The following is a 16,918-nucleotide window of genomic DNA, read 5'->3' as shown; positions in this document are numbered from 1 at the left end:
CTCAGACAATTGCCCCGCTGTGGGGACTGAACCCCTGTTTCACTTCCCCCATGTGCTGAGGGCAGGTCCAGTCCTACTAACACTCCAGTTATTCCCCCTCATTCCTTTGTTCTATGGAGTTTTGTGTGGTTCCATATATTCTTTTCCACTGGTCAGGTCCTCCTGTCCACTCTCAGATGGTGTTCTGTATGCACTTCTGTTTCTGAAGGTGTATTCCTGATGTATCTGAGGAGAGAGATGTACTCCATGTCCACCTACTCATGTGCCATCTTGTTCCTCTACAGAGTGACTTTTTAAAAAAACACCACCTCATGTAACTACTATGCTCAAAACTCAAAATGTAATTCTCCATTTCTCTCAGAGTAAAGTCCTTTCAAAAATCTACATGACACAGACCCCCACTCTGTCCCCACAGTGGGGACACATGGCCCCACCGGCTCTCTGGCCTTCTCTTCAGCTCCTCTCTCCCCAACTCACTAAACTCCACCCACATCAGCTGACTTGCTGGCCCTTAAATGTTACATGAATACTCATACTTCCTTGACTAGCATTTTCTGTTCCAAAGAAACGCAGGGAGCACTATCTCTATGTTTCAAGGCTCTTTCTTGTACAAATGAGAAGTTGTGTGGGATGAAGTATAGCTGGCTCCTCTGCCTAACAGATGTACAGAAATGAGAGAGGTTGTGTAGAAATATCTCTTACAGGCACTTACCCTTTTCTAACGGCTAAATATTCCTGACTCGTTCACAGTCTCAGCCTCCACTAGACTATCAACTCAATAATTTCTCATTTTAATTAATATCTACTGATAAAACAATTTCTAGGCAGACAATTAAGAAATTAAATTAATAAGATTTGCTGCCTTACAGTAAGCAAAATATAATGCTGGATTTGTAAGTCATATTTTTAACTTACCAAAATAATTATACTAAGCTAAAAAATAAGTATACAACCTGTAGATTGAAGATTCCTTCTCTTTGTAAATAAAACCTCACATTTGTATAGGAATATGCACCAAAGTATTATTAAAATGGCTAATCACAGCTTATTTTTATTTTTGATCCTTTGCCTTCTATTTCCTAATTTCCTGTAATTTGTATGTATTACCTTAATTATCAGAAAGAAGTATTCTTACTTTGAAGTCTTTATTGTTTCATAAAGTGTTAAATGTTTTAAAAGGAAAAGCAAGCATTCAAAATTTCAGACACTTCATTTAAGCACCTCCACCAACAACAAAAATCTTCTTCACTACCCTAGAAGCAAGACATTCTCAAAGAATCACGGTGAGAGCTGAGAGTCAATATTCTTCAGAGAATGGATAATCAGGGTGACCAACACCACTGAAAGAGAAGGAGAAGGATTCACTTATTAAATCAGTCATGTTGTCATAGAGAATATTATTCTGTGAATGTGGTCAGGATGGGATAAAACTCTAAATCTACAAGCAGGTCCCTCCTTCTCCCCCAACAAACACAAACGCAGATGACTGCTCCATGTGCACACAACATTCATATGTAATATTCACTCCACAATGACAAGTAGTTTGACTCAGGTTACAATTTATATGAGAGCACAAGATGTAGGACTAACTGTGGGGATCATTTCAGACACAGGTGGAACTTCTGTCCCTAGATGACGAGAAGAGTCACAGTGAACAAATTAGCTGCTCTTTTTCACACATTCATGAATAAGCAGATACTGAGAACCCCCAAAAATACAGGGTGTCCCCATTAAGGAATTTTTCATCTGTTGAAGAGATACCACATACACCTCAATAATTGCACAGCACAAAGTGAGATCATTATTTTCTTATTTATAATATATTAAAACACTGGTTATTCAGCAGTTAGTATTACTGCTCTTTTCCTTTTTTCCATGTTTCTGCTTTTCATTCTAATGTGTCCTTTTAAATTCAGTTCAGTATAAAGTGCATTTTTAACAATTCCATGTTCCAGGAGCTGTGCTATTCAGTTGAGCCCACAAAGATAGGCACTCACAGCCTAATGATGGAAAACATAGAATTAAAAAGCCTTTGAGAACTTAAAAGCCTTTGAGTAGAGAAGAGGAGCTTTCCATATTTGTTCCATGTATCATATCCTTTCTTAGAATCATGATATAGCTTTGTAACAACAGGGGCAGTTTTGAGACCTTTCACTGAAATTAAATCTTCATTTTGCCAATAATTTGTATTCTCATTTCTCAAAACTCCCTTTCAAATTTCTATTCTGTCTGTTCGATCCTGATCGCCTTCTTCAGGAGTTAGGCAGCTGGAGTTGGGTGTTAGTGACTAAGTCAAAGTCCAGGTGATAGGGGCTTCCAAAGGGATGTACCCCCGATGGACAGAAGCTACAGTGGGGTAAGTGTTGACTCAAAAAATCAAACACCCTGCCAATCTTACCTGGGCATGTCCTGCTAAGGACACAGAAGTCATTCACTGGAGGGTCAGTTAATGACCTACTTGTAATTCAGTTTTGTGAAATTATAAGGATGAGGAAATGGGAGTTGGAATAGGGAAAAAGGCCAATGAAGAGATCAATTTGAAATAAATGGATAATGTCTTGGAGAAGAAATGCCCATTAGGGAGAAAACCCATCAGACTCTTAGGGGAGGGAGTGGAAGTAGGCCCCCTGTGACTTCGGAGCACTGATGCACATTGGCCTGCCTGGATCCCCTCCAGAAAAACATTAACATGACATTTCACAACTGTACATGGGCAAACATCAATGCAGGCTTCCCAGGTTGTTCAGTGGTAAAGGATCTCACTGCCCAGGCAGGAGACATGGGTCCAACCCCTGGGTTGGGAAGATCCCTTGGACAGGGAAATGCCTGGGAAATCCCATGGACAAAAGAGCCTGGTAGGCTACAGCCCATGGGGTTGAAAAAGAGTCAAACAGGACTTTACAACTGAACAACAAAAAACATGAATGTAATGCATGATGGATTCATTATTATACAGCAATTATTAATATAATCATTTTCCCTTGATACAAAAAGAATTAAAGATGAAACATGTTCACAGGTCCCTGAAAGAATAGTGGGCTGCAGGCACTATGCACTTTGTGTTTCCTGGGACCCTCTGCCCTGAGAGGAGGTACACTAGGGATAGTGATTAGGGACACAGTGTAGTGAAATCACCATGATGTCTAATCTGGGGGTTCTACTGATGGGCTGTCCTGGGTTCAAGTCACATTTCTGTTGGTCAGAGATGGAGCTCTGGAGGAAACCTCTGGTCTGAGGTCTGTAGGAAGCCCCTGGTTTACTCCTACACTGAAAATCAGGACTCTCTTCCCAGAATTAAGCTTTTGAAAAGCTTTTCCTCCTGCTGACCTGCCTGCTACAGAAAACAGTGTATGTGTGAAATATCTGCAAATCACTTACAATAGTATCTCGTTGTATCTTGTATTTCTGTTGATGCCATCAATTGCTTTCATGTCTTCTGGACTCAGTTCAAAGTCAAACACCTGGAAGGAAGGAACAGTCACATTAACCTCTCCCCCAAAGAGACAGCCTCCCCTCTGGGGACTGGAGGACTTTCCAGCTGGATAAAGACATGAGGGGGGGACAGGGAAGCCATGTCTGTCCTCAGCTTCCAGAAGAACAACCTGGGACCTTCTGCTGAGTTCTCACCTCTCCTTTATACACCTTCTCCTTCTGTGTCCACCTCACAAACATTACAGTGCATCAGTCCCTTATCTTTCTTAGTGAATCACTTCTGACAGAAAACAAACTAAAATCTTCTTTTTCCAAACATATTACCTGTGGACACTCCTGACTCAATACCTCAACCTGAGCTAACATTAAACTGATTAACTCTCCCCAACATGCTCTAAGGGTGATAACATTCAGCTGAAGCATTCTGGGAAGAAGGCTCCCTGTGAAAGCCTATTCAAGACTCTGATATCAAACTATTCATTATCTATGACTGAATCTAACAAAAACTTTATGTAAATGCGTTTGTGGAGAAAGTTATGAAAAATGTTTAACATTAAAGAACACCTAGATAATTAAAAATTAATATCATATTCATGAAATGGAAAGCTCAATTTTGTAAAGAAATTCATTTTCTCCAAATGATCTAGTGCTTCAATGCAACATGATCCAAAGACTTGAGCATGTATTCTTCCCCAGAAGTTGGTAAAGTGATACTAAATTTTCAGTAAAAGAGAGCTAAACAAAAGCAGTCAGGACATTCTTAAAAAATAAAAAATTATCATTCTGAAAAGCATACTTATTTTCCACTTTAATAACATGTTGCAGAAAACAGAATAGTTAAATAGAAGAGAGACACCAGAAATGTACTTCTGGAGACTTGATATATGACAGAATTGACAATGAAAATCTGTGAGGAAATATGGAACTTTAGGTTTAAATTTAAATATACCTAAAGATGTATGTATCTATTTTCACATTATCTTAGATAACCAGTTCCAGCTAGATTACAGAACCAAATTTAAATGGAAACACGGAAACAATTGATCAGGGGACAATTTCCATTCCACTTGACTTGGCCTGACCTGTAACCTGTGGAACTGAACAGTGATATTTCCCAGAAGTGCTGAGCCAGATCTGAGCCCAGACAGGAAGAGGATTTTTTCCCTAACCACTGACTTGGGATCACAGCACTGTGCTAAGATAAAGACCAAGTCAGTTTACCACAGTCTAGCCAAATGTATATGAAAAACTATGCAGAGAAACGTGCAGGCTCCTCTAACAAGAGCCACATCCACCTGCTAAAGCGGAACTGCCAAGCTGCTCTGCACTGAGCTGCAAAGGCATGAGAGAGCCCAGCCAAGAGGACAACAGCTTAGTTGAGTGTGGGCTGATTGTCAAATCACAGAATCAAGAGAAGCATAACTGATCTCTACATTAAATCCTGAAACTGGGGAGTTTTCTGTGCAGCTACACTAAGAGGACAATATTGGTCTCCCACACAGAAGTCAAAATAGAAACAACCTAGCTAAAGTGGACAAAGTCTTGAAGAGGAGCTTCTCAAAGGCAGAAACTCGTGGAAATTAAATGTATGAAGATGAGCCCGGCTCTGGTCGTTTGATCGGACGTACCCACTGCGAATCTACGCTGGGCACCTGGCAGACGTGGACTGCGTCAAGTTCCACCCCAATTCAAACTACTCAGCCACGGGCTCGACCGACAAGACGGTGCGGCTGTGGAGCACCCAGCAGGGGAACTCGGTGAGGCTCTTCACGGGCCACCGCGGCCCTGTGCTCTCCCTGGCCTTTTCCCCCAACGGTAAGTACCTGGCGTCCGCGGGCGAGGACCAGCGGCTGAAGCTGTGGGACCTGGCGTCCGGGACCCTCTACAAAGAGCTGCGGGGCCACACGGACAACATCACCAGCCTGACCTTCAGTCCGGACAGCAGCCTGATCGCGTCCGCGTCCATGGACAACTCTGTGCGCGTCTGGGACATCAGAAGCGCACACTGCAGCACCCCCGCGGACGGCTCGTCCAGCGAGCTCGTGGGCGTCTATACCGGCCAGATGAGCAATGTTCTGAGCGTGCAGTTTATGGCTTGCAACCTCCTGCTGGTGACCGGAATCACACAAGAAAGTCAGGAACATTGATTTGGATCTTTGATATGACAGACTGGGGCGTGCGAAGGGCTCCAGACGGCAAGTCTTAGGACAGATAGAATCCCTGACTGACTGTGAAAGACTCCCCGTGTCCCCCCTTGCCCTGCCGATGTCCCGAACCCACCACTCTCCACTCAGCCCCCAGGTGTGGAAGCACAGGGGCAGGAAGGGTGGTGACGGGGAGCAAACGTGAGATAGGAATCACGGAGACCCCACTGTGTCTTCATGTGGCCCCTCCCTATCTCTGGCGCCAAGGTGCCCTTGCCTGCTGGGGCTGCACTTGACCTGAGGATGTTTGCCTGGCACCCTCCCCAGGAGCAGTGCCGCAGGGTCACTGGGTAGAAGGGACTCTCTCCAGGTAGGAATGCGGGGGTGAGAATTAGGCAAGGGCAGGGACATCCTGGCAAATGTTTTTCCTTTTCTGTGGTTACAGAGAACCAGGACTGTTTATTATTGTTATTATAATTATTATTGAGAAGAGGAGACCTAGCACTGGCAGAGGGGGCTTCTCTGCTCTCATCTTTCAGGTTTTACTCCTGGCACTGGCTGTGACACTTGGAATTTTGAGGTTCAGGGAATTCAGAGAACTTGGTCGCACAGTGTGTTGGGAAAAAGGGAAATTTTCTGGGTGACAGTTGGATCACTCCAGCTGATATGTTTCTAGAAGTGGGTGGGCAGATTTGACTGAGAAAGTCTTGGGCTCTTGCAGCAATGGTGGGAAAGAAAGATTCTTTTTGTGGCTGCACTTCTATTAACAATTCTCTCCCCCAAAAGGTTGGATTGTGGTAAAGAAATGAAAATAATTAGAAGTGAAAAGTCAAAAGAAAGAATTAAAAAATGTTGAATTTCCAAATGATTCCGAGGTGTGGCTTTTCCAGCGTCTTTTCCTCCTGAGATCATCCCTCCCACCTGCTTTGCAATAGCAGTTTAACGAACAGTCTGTGAAACAAATCATAAGTACGAGCACATGCATCGAAAACTATGCTCTGAGGATGAAGCGACTTCTAATTTGTGGGAAATTTCTGAAACAGGATTAAATATTTCTGTTTTCTGAAAAGAGTTATTTTGTATTTTGTTTTCTATTAAAATGTGTTTAGTTTCAAAAAAAAAAAATGTATGAAGATGAAACCTTATTAGTATTCAGGGAAATACTCTGTTCTCCCCTCCACCATGGTAAGGTACAAGGAGAAGCTTGTGACCTGAAGGAGGGCACTCACCCAACCACACAAGCCCCCTGACCTCAAGACTCCAGCTTCATAAATGTGAGAAAAAAATTTCAATTTTTTCTCAGCCACTCAATCTGTGGTATTTTGTTGGAGCAGTCCAAACAGCCTAAAAAATTCACAATTTCATCAATTGAGAACAAAGAAAATAAGATGTCATTTGCACAAGGTGACAGAATAAATTGTAGAAGTAATACTGGAAATAAATCTCTGTCATCTGTCTAAACTTGGCTCAGATGGTGAAGAATCGGCCTGCAATGCAGGAGATTCCAGTTCGATTCCTGGGTTGGGAAGATCCCTGGAGGAGGGCATGGCAACCCACTCCAGTATTCTTGCCTAAAGAATCCCCATGGACAGACTAGCCTGGCAGGCTACAGTCCATGTGGTCACAAAGAGTCAGACAAGACTGAACAACTGAGCACACACATCTGTCCAATGTTAACCCTCTCCAGCCATGCCACATTTCCTGTTGCCACATCAGGAGGAGAAAACTACCAGGAATACACACAAGGCGTTCATGCACAGGGAGGAACAGGTGACTTGTCTTGACTCAAGGAAAGTCTTGAGAGACAGACAAAGAATGACCCTCGTGAAGGATATTCCTTAGCAGCCCTCTGCCCACAGCCCCACTCATCATCACCTGTGTGTTCTCTTTGATCCGCTTCTTGTTGAAACTCTTGATCAGAACCACAATCCCACGTTGTATCTGGTAGCGAAGGGCAACCAGAGCTGGGGTCTGCTTGTTCTTTTTGGCAATGGCACAAAGAACTGGGTCCTCCAAGAGAACGGGGTGGTTCTGGTTCATCCTGGAAGGAAATTCAGAAATGCCAAGGAGCTAAGACTAAATTCTCAATTTCGAAGGAGGCTTCTCAAACAGACCAAGTAGGTCCACTCTAGACCAGTGCTTCTCAAAGTGTGGTCCAGGGACCAGCATCATCAGTATCACCCGGGATCTTGTTAGAAATACAAATTCCGTGACTTAGTTGAAGACAAACTGAATCAGAATCTCAACTGGGTCACTTCCCATTCTGTGTTTACAAAGTTCTGCATGTAATTCAGATTCATGATTGAGTTGAAATCACGCCTGCCAAACTCATGGAATTTTTCCTTTACTTCTCAGTGATTATTTTTCTTTGATAATCAAGACCATGAGTAGAAAAAGAGAAGAAAAATACAAGAAAAAATTTTAATGTTACTTTTCTAGGCTTTGATAAAACCTGAGTAGTCCCAGAATGACAGTCATTTATTTCATCATTATTCTCCTACAGATGTTTACATAACTGTTCAAATTGAAATTTTTTCTAGCATGACAGACCTAGGAGTTACATATTATTGTCCCAATTTTAGACATAAGGTAAGTGAAGTTTGGATCCTCTATTTTTAGAAATGTGTTCATCAGTTAATAAGCAAAATCATGACATAAGCTTGGATTTCTGGTCTCAGCTGGGAGATTATATACAGATTTTAATGTAATTGATGAATCTACAAGCAGGAGACCTGGGTTGGATCTCTGAGTCAGAAAGATCCCCTGGGGAAGGGAATGGCTACCCACTTCATTATTCTTGCCTGGTAAATCCCAGGACAGAGGAGTTTGGTGCGCTACAGACTATGAGGTCGCAAAGAGTCAGACACGACAAGCAACAACTTTTCCACACAAGCTGATACAGTGTAGAGAAACTGTCTGGGTGATGAGAAGATAAAAGAGAAAAAATCAGTCCATCCTTCCCCTTTTTTCCCCCTGCCTATGAGAGTTATCTCCTGACCACTGAGTACTGTATGATTTAAACCATTTCATCAAAAACTGAATTTTAGGTAAACACCGTGTTGTCTTTCTTAGGGTTCATTACCATCCTTTTACTCTTTGGGATCCCAGAGCACTATAGGCAACAAGAACAATATCGTGTGACTTGCAGAAATTCAACAGTTTACTCTGGTTGAGATAAGGGTGACATTCCACCTGTAGAATGCCAAGAGAGAAAAGTGTCAGATTATATGGAAAAGTAATATTAATACAACAGAAAAATTAAAAGTTTTAAAAATGCTAAAGGAAAAACTATAACTTCAATGTAAACTTGAAATATCGACATCAAGATAAAAATAGAGAAAAATGTGCTTAAAAGTTAGTTTTATGATAGACATGGATGAGAGAACCATTCCAAGCTTGAGTAATCACAAGGTGAGCTCTACATATGAGTAAATGTTTCTGAGTAAAAATTTTATTGACTGTTAGTATCACCATGAGCCGTTAACTTCAGCCTTTCAACTGGATGACTTTCATAGTTTTCAGCACATTTTCGGTACTGAAGACCCAGAAAAGGTGAAACACTGAAACTAAGGATTCAGCCATTCAAACCCCATGCAAATTTTAAACCAATATCACCTGATTTATCTTTCTTTACACCCCATGCCATGTTTTCGTGGTCCTCCTTCTTGTCTACATTCCCTCCCAGGCATTTTTAACATCCATTTCTGGACACCCTTTAGACTCAGGTAAACACCATCTTCCTCTAAGTTTTGGGTGACTAGTCCAAACCGTCTTCACCTCCTTTACCTTTCCTCAGTCTCCACCAAAATTTAGCAGGACCCCCTCCCCAGCTTTTCCACCCAGACTTTATCAAACAGAGATACCACTGTGGGTTCTATTCACAATGTTCCATAAATACAGAGGCTCTGCTCTCTAAAATATTCTGTCCACAAAGAATGATGAACAGGATGAACAGGAGGGAAGGGCAGACAGACATCAGGCTCCAGTGCAAGAAAGAGGTTCTGAAGAGCAGGAAAGAGAGGAGCTGAGCTGCTCACCTGGTTGCAGACGGGCTTGTACTTGAGCCCCAGCTTGTTCAGGATCTTCTCCAGCTGCTTGTGGTTGAAGTTGGACACCCCAATGGACTTGGTCAGCCCTGCGTCCTTACACTTCTCCAGGGCCTGGGGAGGAAGGGGTGGTGAGCAGTCATTTAGAATGGGCAACAGAGCAAAAATAAATGCTGAAAAATTATCTGTCAACAGGGTCACCCATCAAGAATTAGCATTGATTATCAAGAGGAAAAAAGAAGTTGTGACACAAAAACAACAATTACCGTTTCCTCCTTAGAAAAATCCCTGAGAAGACATATCATATGGAAAGAAAGAGATGCCTGTCTTCACTGTCCCATATTCTCCTCCTTTGTTCCTCTCTGTGAGCATTCCAGCAATGGTTTCCTCCCCAAAACCCCAGCATCACAACCCTTAGATTCATGAACTGCTGATTCTGATGGTCCACAGCCCATTCTCACAGATGGAAGAAATGAAGGAGGTTCCCCCTCTCCTGGCTCCTCCCCTGATTTTCTCCTCCCAAGACTCACCTCCCACGTGCGACAGAGATCCACTGAGTCTAATATTATTTTTCCATTTTCATCTTTTGGAAGCAATTCCTCCCCTGGCTGGAATAGAAGTAGTCATTTTAGAGATGTCACCAAGTAATATCTCTACATTTAGCCTGGCTGCTTGGCACCAAGTAGTAAACCTTCATGAAGTAGGTATTCTGGATACTAGTATTTGCAAAGTGATTTGCATATATGGAGTTGTAAGCAATGTCTTTAGGAGGGAGGCTTATTCTAATCTCTTATACTTTATATATATATATATATATATATATATGTTGTTATATATATATATATATATATGTTGTAATAGATATGTGTTTTTTTTTTTTTTTGGTGTATTCTGTGTGGCTTCAGTGGTAGGTAGTGTTTCTAGGTCCTAAAAGGGAATTCCCATGACTTTTGTGGATTTTGTGTGTTCCTTATACTTGTCTCTTTTGAAATGCTTCTCTTGAGCTGGAAAAGGCAGTAAGTTACATGACATAATTTCCAGAATAAAAATTTCAATCTTGATATGACTAGATAATCAAACTTCCTTTTCCATCTGATCATCAGAAGCCCTAGAGCAGGCATGTGAACCAGCAAGGTTCTCTTTAAGTTGATATAGAATGTGGAAGATTCAGACGTGTTCTCAAACATTCATGACCATGAGGGTTGAGCTGCCCCAAGACCATATTTGCCACCAATCAAAAATGTCACCAATGTTCAGTAAAAATAAAGCAAATTGTGACCAATGCCATGATGTGTCTGTGTGCTAAGTTGATTCAGTTGTTTCTGACTCTTTGTGTCCCCATGGACTGTAGCCCACCAGGCTCCTCTGTCCATGGGATTCTCCAGGCAAGAATACTAGAGTGGGTTGCCATTCTCTCCTCCAGGGGATCTTCCCAACCCAGAGATTGAACCCACATCTCCTGCAGCTCCTGCATTGCAGGCAGATTCTTTACTGATGAGCCACACGAGAAGCCTCCAATGCCATGATAAGAGATAGGAAAAATAGACACTTCTGAAGAGTACAGCAAATCCTTAAATCTATCCATGACTTGGACTTCCCATCTACAAAGTCATCTAAGCTATTTTGCATAGGATGGCTTGAGTAGATTTCTGTAACTTAAAATCAAGAGTTCTAGATAACACAGTTTTTTGTTGTTGTAGTTTCATTGTGGGTTGTTTCTTTTCTTTTTTTTTTTTTTTTTTTTTTGTCTCAGGCTTGTGGGATCTTAGTTCCCCAAACATGGATTGTACTCCTTCCCTCAACTCAACTTGCCTCAGCAGTGAAAGCATGGAGTCGTAACTATTGGACTGCCAGGAAATTCCTGTCTACATAATAATACAGTTCTTAAAGTCTAAGTGCAGTCTACAAACTTCATCATGAAGACAAGCAACAGTGTAGGCAAGGTTTCCCAAGTCCCTATGATGTCTGCTAGTTTTAGACCCATCCAGATGGAGCACCACCAAATCTGCTAAACTCAAAAGGGTGAAAGAGGAGAAGAACGCATCACATTCAATGTAAGATTGTGTCATTGCTCATCATGGCTGCACCAAACTCTTGTTTCATGAAATCCCTGGAGATTCAGGAGTCATATTCAGGACTGTGTGCAGAACTCACCTATTTCTATTTCCTCAAGTTTTTAAGGCAGATACTGAGAGATTCTTTAACTCCTTTCTCTGGGAGGTGTGTAAGGGATTCAAAGAAATTCAGTAAAAAGATAACCCTGAATGATTATTAGGGGGATTCTACTCTAGTGAGACCCTCCCTACAACCTACTAAGATAGATCTTAATTCAACCATCCATGCAAGTTGATACACATTCTAAAAAAAGAAGTAAAATAGAAGCGATCATACAAATTTCCAAACTTCATGGCCACTGGGAAATGAATGATATAGAGATCAACATAATCCAGTTGAAGATCTTTCAGTGACTTTTCCAAGGCTGGTCGGACCAAATCTGGTTGAAGGAAAGTGCACCAAAGCTGTAGAGATTAAAGAATGGAAGCTGTGTTAATAATACTTCAGGAATTTTTTTTTTGGGGGGAGGGGGGCTTACCACATGGCTTTTGGGATATTACTTCACTGACCAAGGATTGAACCTGGGCTCATGGCAAGAAAGCACTGTGTCTTAACCATTGGAACACCAGGGAATTCTAATACTTTAGGAATGTAATAATAAACATGGGTCACCAAACAACTCTTCACCAAACAATGATCCTATTATACAATAGTCACCTGGGCACAATCTGTTGCCCACATGTGCACACGCACAACACACACACAGCACCTTTGAAGTATAGAAAATGTCTTCTCTCTTCACAGCGCCATCTGCAATCTTGCTTCGAATGGCTTGGCCAACCTGCTCTTCATTTTGGTACATACGAGCAGAGTCAATATGGCGGAACCCAATCTCTATAGCAAATTTGGTTGCCTCCAGAGCTTCACTCTTAGGAACCTACATGAGCAACAAAGGTAGTACTTACATATTCACATGGTTAAAAGATTGCTAAAGCACAAGCTTTAATCTTCCCCAGATTCAACTTTTCTTTGGGTAGTTCTGTATGCGTGGTGATGAACCCATAACAGTTTGCTGAACGTTCCTGGTCAGTAATTAAATAAACACCCAGGAACTCATCAACCCCAGGCGATTAGTGGTTGATCACAGGTATCAGAGGACCCGAAGGCCACCTCCAGGTTCAGTGATTTGCTGTTAGAACCCAATGGATTAAACATAAAGTTGTAGTCATGGATAGGATTTACACTGTGAGATGTTTGAAGCAAAACTGACAAAGGTATAAGATGTATGGTAAAAGCATCAAGAAACAAACTGGAAGCTTCTATGACTTCTGGCTACCACTGAAGCCACACAGAATACACCAGAAAAAATGTATCTATTCAAGGTATACAAAGTGATATTTTCATATAAGTGCACGTGTGCTTAGTTGCTTCAGTCGTGTCCAACTCTTTGCCACCCTATGGCAACCGGAGCCCACCAGGCTCCTCTGTTCAAGGGATTCTCCATGCAAAAGTCCTGAAGTGGATGGCTATGCTCTCCTCCAGGGGATCTTCCCAACCCAGGGATCGAACCCTTAACCTTTTATGTCTCCTGCATTGGCAGGTGGGTTCTTTACAACCAGCACCAAGTGGCACTAGTGCTAAAGCAGTGTAAGTACTGCTTATAATCACTCACTGTTATTGATGATCACAATCAAGCTACCAGGAGATCCATCACCTCACATAGCTAACTTTTGAGGGTGTTTGTGAGAACACTGAAGATCTGCTCTCTTAGCAAATCTCAAGATAGAATCCATTATTATTAACTGGAGTCACCGTGCTGAACATCAGGGGTCAAGACTTATTCATCTCAAACTGAAGGTCTGTCCCTTTGACCAACATCTTTCCCTTTTTCCCAGCCTTGTCCTCAACTTCTGGTCACCATTCCTCTACTCTCTTCTTCTGTGAGTTCCACTTTTTTAGATTTCACCCGTAAAGAGATCATGAAGTGTTTGTCTTTCTATTTCTGGCTTCTCTCACTTAACTTAATGTTCTCCAGGTTGATCTGTATGGTTGCAAATGGCAGGATTAACTTTGTTTTTAATGCTGCATAATACTCCATTTCTTTTTATGTGATTCAGAATCGTCCCTGTTTCAAGGAACTAGATGGTTGGTCTAACTTCCCTCTGTTGAGTCTAGTCCTAGTTTTTCTTAAATACTCAGGTATTTGGGACTGTACCGAGGAATGAACCAGTGAGCTTCAGTATAGCCTGGTCCCTTCCCTCCTCTCATCCCACTTTGCACTACAAGGAAACAAGCCCTGTCTTCTGTCTTGAAAGGGTCTCTGAATATTTCCTTCTGTTTTATAGATGAAGAAGTGAGACACATAGTTTAAGGACCAGTCAGACCCTTGTCACAGCTACATACTGTAAAGACCAGATGGACAGCAAACTTTCTGGCTTCCAGTCTAGACACTTGTCCACTAGCCCCTCATGTCCAAGCACTGAAAACTATACTTTAATAAAAAGACACTGCAAAACCCAAGAATACATTACAAAGCCTGGCCTGTAAGACTGTAGCTTATCCCCTCAAATGACACTAGAATTCCCATTAGAAGAAGTAGTCAACAGAAACAGAGGTACAGGGTAAAATACAGCTGGAGTGTGTCTGGCCTGGGACCAAGCAGACACCCCACAGTAGAAAAGCAATTCTCTCCCATTAGTTTTCAGCCATTTCATCTTCAGGACCTTTTACCTCAAACATTTCTCTGGATCATGTCTTTTTGGAAGGAGGAAGGAGGTCTGGAACTAACAAAATACACAGAGAAACCCGACCATTGCAATCCCCCTCAGAGCAAAGCAGCTTACAGTCAGTGTTCTCGACACCCAAGTCTCGCCTCTTCTACCGAGCTGGGGAAGAAATGGAAACTGGAGGGGAACCCAGAGTAATCTGCAGGTGAGCACAGCCTCAGACCCTGATGCAGAGTGGAGACTGGATGCTCTCTTCCCTTTCACAGGGCATGGTTCTAGCCTGGTTAGTGAAACTACGTGACCCTCCCAGAATCATCCAGGAACTCAATGCTTGACAACCCAAGTCCCCTTCCTCTCATGTTACATCCACTACTGTTTATATCTCAACCCCAAACCACTACTCTTACCTCCTCAGGTGCATAGGTTCCAAATCCCAGGACGGGAATGAAGTGGCCATCATTAAGCTTCACCTTCTGGCTTTTGAGATCCATTGTCTGTTGCTCCTCTGACTAAGCAGAGTGATTTGATTTTTTTCTTCAACCTTCACAAGTTATAAATAACAGAAAGGTAACACACCAGCTGCACCATCCAATGATAGCACATATATTATAGAAGGAGTAGGATTAAACCCGTACACATGGAGTAAGAAGAGGATTGAAGTGAGTTAAGCAACCTGTTTCCTTTTTTAATCCGTATAACCTTAAGTATTATGTAATGATGAGACTGGATGAACAATTATTGACCATATGCCAAACTTCCACACAGCAATTGTTTTTCATTTTTCTATTATGAAGCCCAATCTCAATCAAACATCAATTGAAACAACTATCTTTCAGAACAAACATACACACATACACAAATCACACAAGCTAAAAGTGTTCAATAAGCATTTTTTTTAAATGTTACCTCTTAATAAAGAATCAAAACTTCAAATGAAACTAAATTTGCCTTTTTACATTTCCCACGAGCAAAATTATTTGCTTTACAGACCTGACAGTAGTGAAATCCTGAACAGAATATGGAAACCAGACATTTTGGCAAAATACTTATTGGAGGTTAATTATTAACAGCTTTAGGATACCATGTGCAGTGTACAAACAGACTCTTGAGTGTTTATACCTTGTACCTAGGTATATAACTTCTAGAGTACTCTCATAATGTAACTGATACATATTTTACATAATTTACTATCTTGTACAACATTATTCATAAAAAGAAAAACCTATAAAAAATTGACAAATTTGGGACAGAAAAGGAAACTGTGATGCACTGATACTTGGGGACATTGTGAAGGCAAATAAAATTTAACATGTACAGTGATACCAGCAAAATGGTGAGCTAGGAGGACTGATTTCTCCCTTGGGAAGGCAAGAAAAGGAAGAGAAGGCAGCTGAAAAACCTCATAGGAGTTCTGGGAAACAGTCACAGATAAACAGCAACAAAGTGAACACACAACTAGGAAAAATCCAGACTAGAATGGTAGGAAATTTCACCACGTATTTACTCACACATACTCGCCTCCTGCCTGGGGCAGTGCAGTCTTGATCAGCTCCCAGTTGCCTCCCTCAAACCAGAGTGATCACAGAAAACCTTATCAGCAACCTACTTCGGGGCTGCCTGGAGACTGGTGTCTGTTTTACTGAGCTTAAACAGAAGAGCAGCTGGGATGGGTACTACAGCTGCCGGGGTGCTATATACGGGGCCAGCGACAAAGGAATAAGGGTGGAGACATAGACTATATCGTGTATTAATAAAATCCTGAGTAGAACTGGGGTGTGGATTTGGGGAGATAGTAAGGCATTCAAAAACAGTCATAAGTACACCGGATTCAAAAAGCCACCCAGAAGCTGACTCAGAAATGAACTGAATTGCCCTAAACTTTCCTGTTGGGCTGATACAAGGACTGAGAGCATGCCAAGCAAACTAGTGAAAGCCAATCAGAACAAGGAATCAAATCTACCGAGAGTGAGTATTTGCCCATTGTTTCAAGTATCCAACTACGAACACATACACACACACACACACATACAGGAACACACACACACACACACAGAGAGACACACACAGGAACACATACACAAAGGAACACTCATACAGGAACACGAACACATCTGGATGGGGCAGGGCGGCCATCACAGAAGGGCCCGAGGAGCAGGGTCTGGGGCCTCTGATGGTGTGCCGAGGTTTCACCACATGCACAGCCACCCGCACCAAGGGCTGCTCCAGCACGCCTTCCTCCAGCTCTGCCACCCTCTGGGGCAAAGGAGCCAGTGCTGGGAGTGGGGGAGGAGGGGAGTGCACACTTACAAGGGGTGGAACCTAGTTAAGGCCAACCGTCAGGGCTTCTGTTCCAGCACCTTGGGACCCGCCCAGCCCAGTAGGATGGGGACAGCCACAGAGCACTAGAGAAACCTGTGCTCACACTGGGCTCTGGCCCTAGCCTCCACTTTGCCCTCCTACCAACTTAAAAGTTGCCAGCAGGCCCTGGGAAGGGGTGGCCTCTGACCAGCTCAGC

General features: G+C 42.4%; 1 protein-coding gene across 4 annotated transcripts; it reads right to left on the bottom strand.

The window, feature by feature from the left end:
* Positions 1-1,199: 1,199 nt before the first annotated feature.
* Positions 1,200-16,624, bottom strand: LOC133044797 (prostaglandin F synthase 1-like). Of its 4 annotated transcripts, XM_061126546.1 has the most exons (12): positions 15,912-16,624; positions 14,811-14,944; positions 12,447-12,614; positions 12,026-12,141; position 11,920; positions 10,153-10,230; positions 9,614-9,736; positions 8,659-8,768; positions 7,452-7,617; positions 5,256-5,540; positions 3,379-3,461; positions 1,200-1,340 (listed from the first exon to the last, which is right to left on the bottom strand). In XM_061126546.1, the coding sequence occupies exons 2-12, from the start codon at positions 14,892-14,894 to the stop codon at positions 1,298-1,300; spliced, it is 1,257 nt and encodes a 418-aa protein (XP_060982529.1). In that variant the 5' UTR covers positions 14,895-14,944; positions 15,912-16,624; the 3' UTR covers positions 1,200-1,297. The 4 variants fall into 4 exon arrangements, with proteins under 4 accessions (XP_060982529.1, XP_060982526.1, XP_060982527.1 ...); XM_061126543.1 differs by lacking the exons at positions 8,659-8,768; positions 9,614-9,736; positions 10,153-10,230; position 11,920 and having other exon boundaries at positions 12,014-12,141; XM_061126544.1 differs by lacking the exons at positions 8,659-8,768; positions 9,614-9,736; positions 10,153-10,230; position 11,920 and having other exon boundaries at positions 5,256-5,537; positions 12,014-12,141.
* Between the last annotated feature and the right edge of the window lie 294 nt (positions 16,625-16,918).

The sequence above is a fragment of the Dama dama genome, chromosome 23 (assembly GCF_033118175.1).
Source record: "Dama dama isolate Ldn47 chromosome 23, ASM3311817v1, whole genome shotgun sequence".
In the NCBI taxonomy this organism is placed as follows: Eukaryota; Metazoa; Chordata; class Mammalia; order Artiodactyla; family Cervidae; genus Dama; species Dama dama.
The sequence above is the reverse complement of the archived record's forward strand: the minus strand, read 5'-3'. Positions and strand labels throughout refer to the sequence as shown.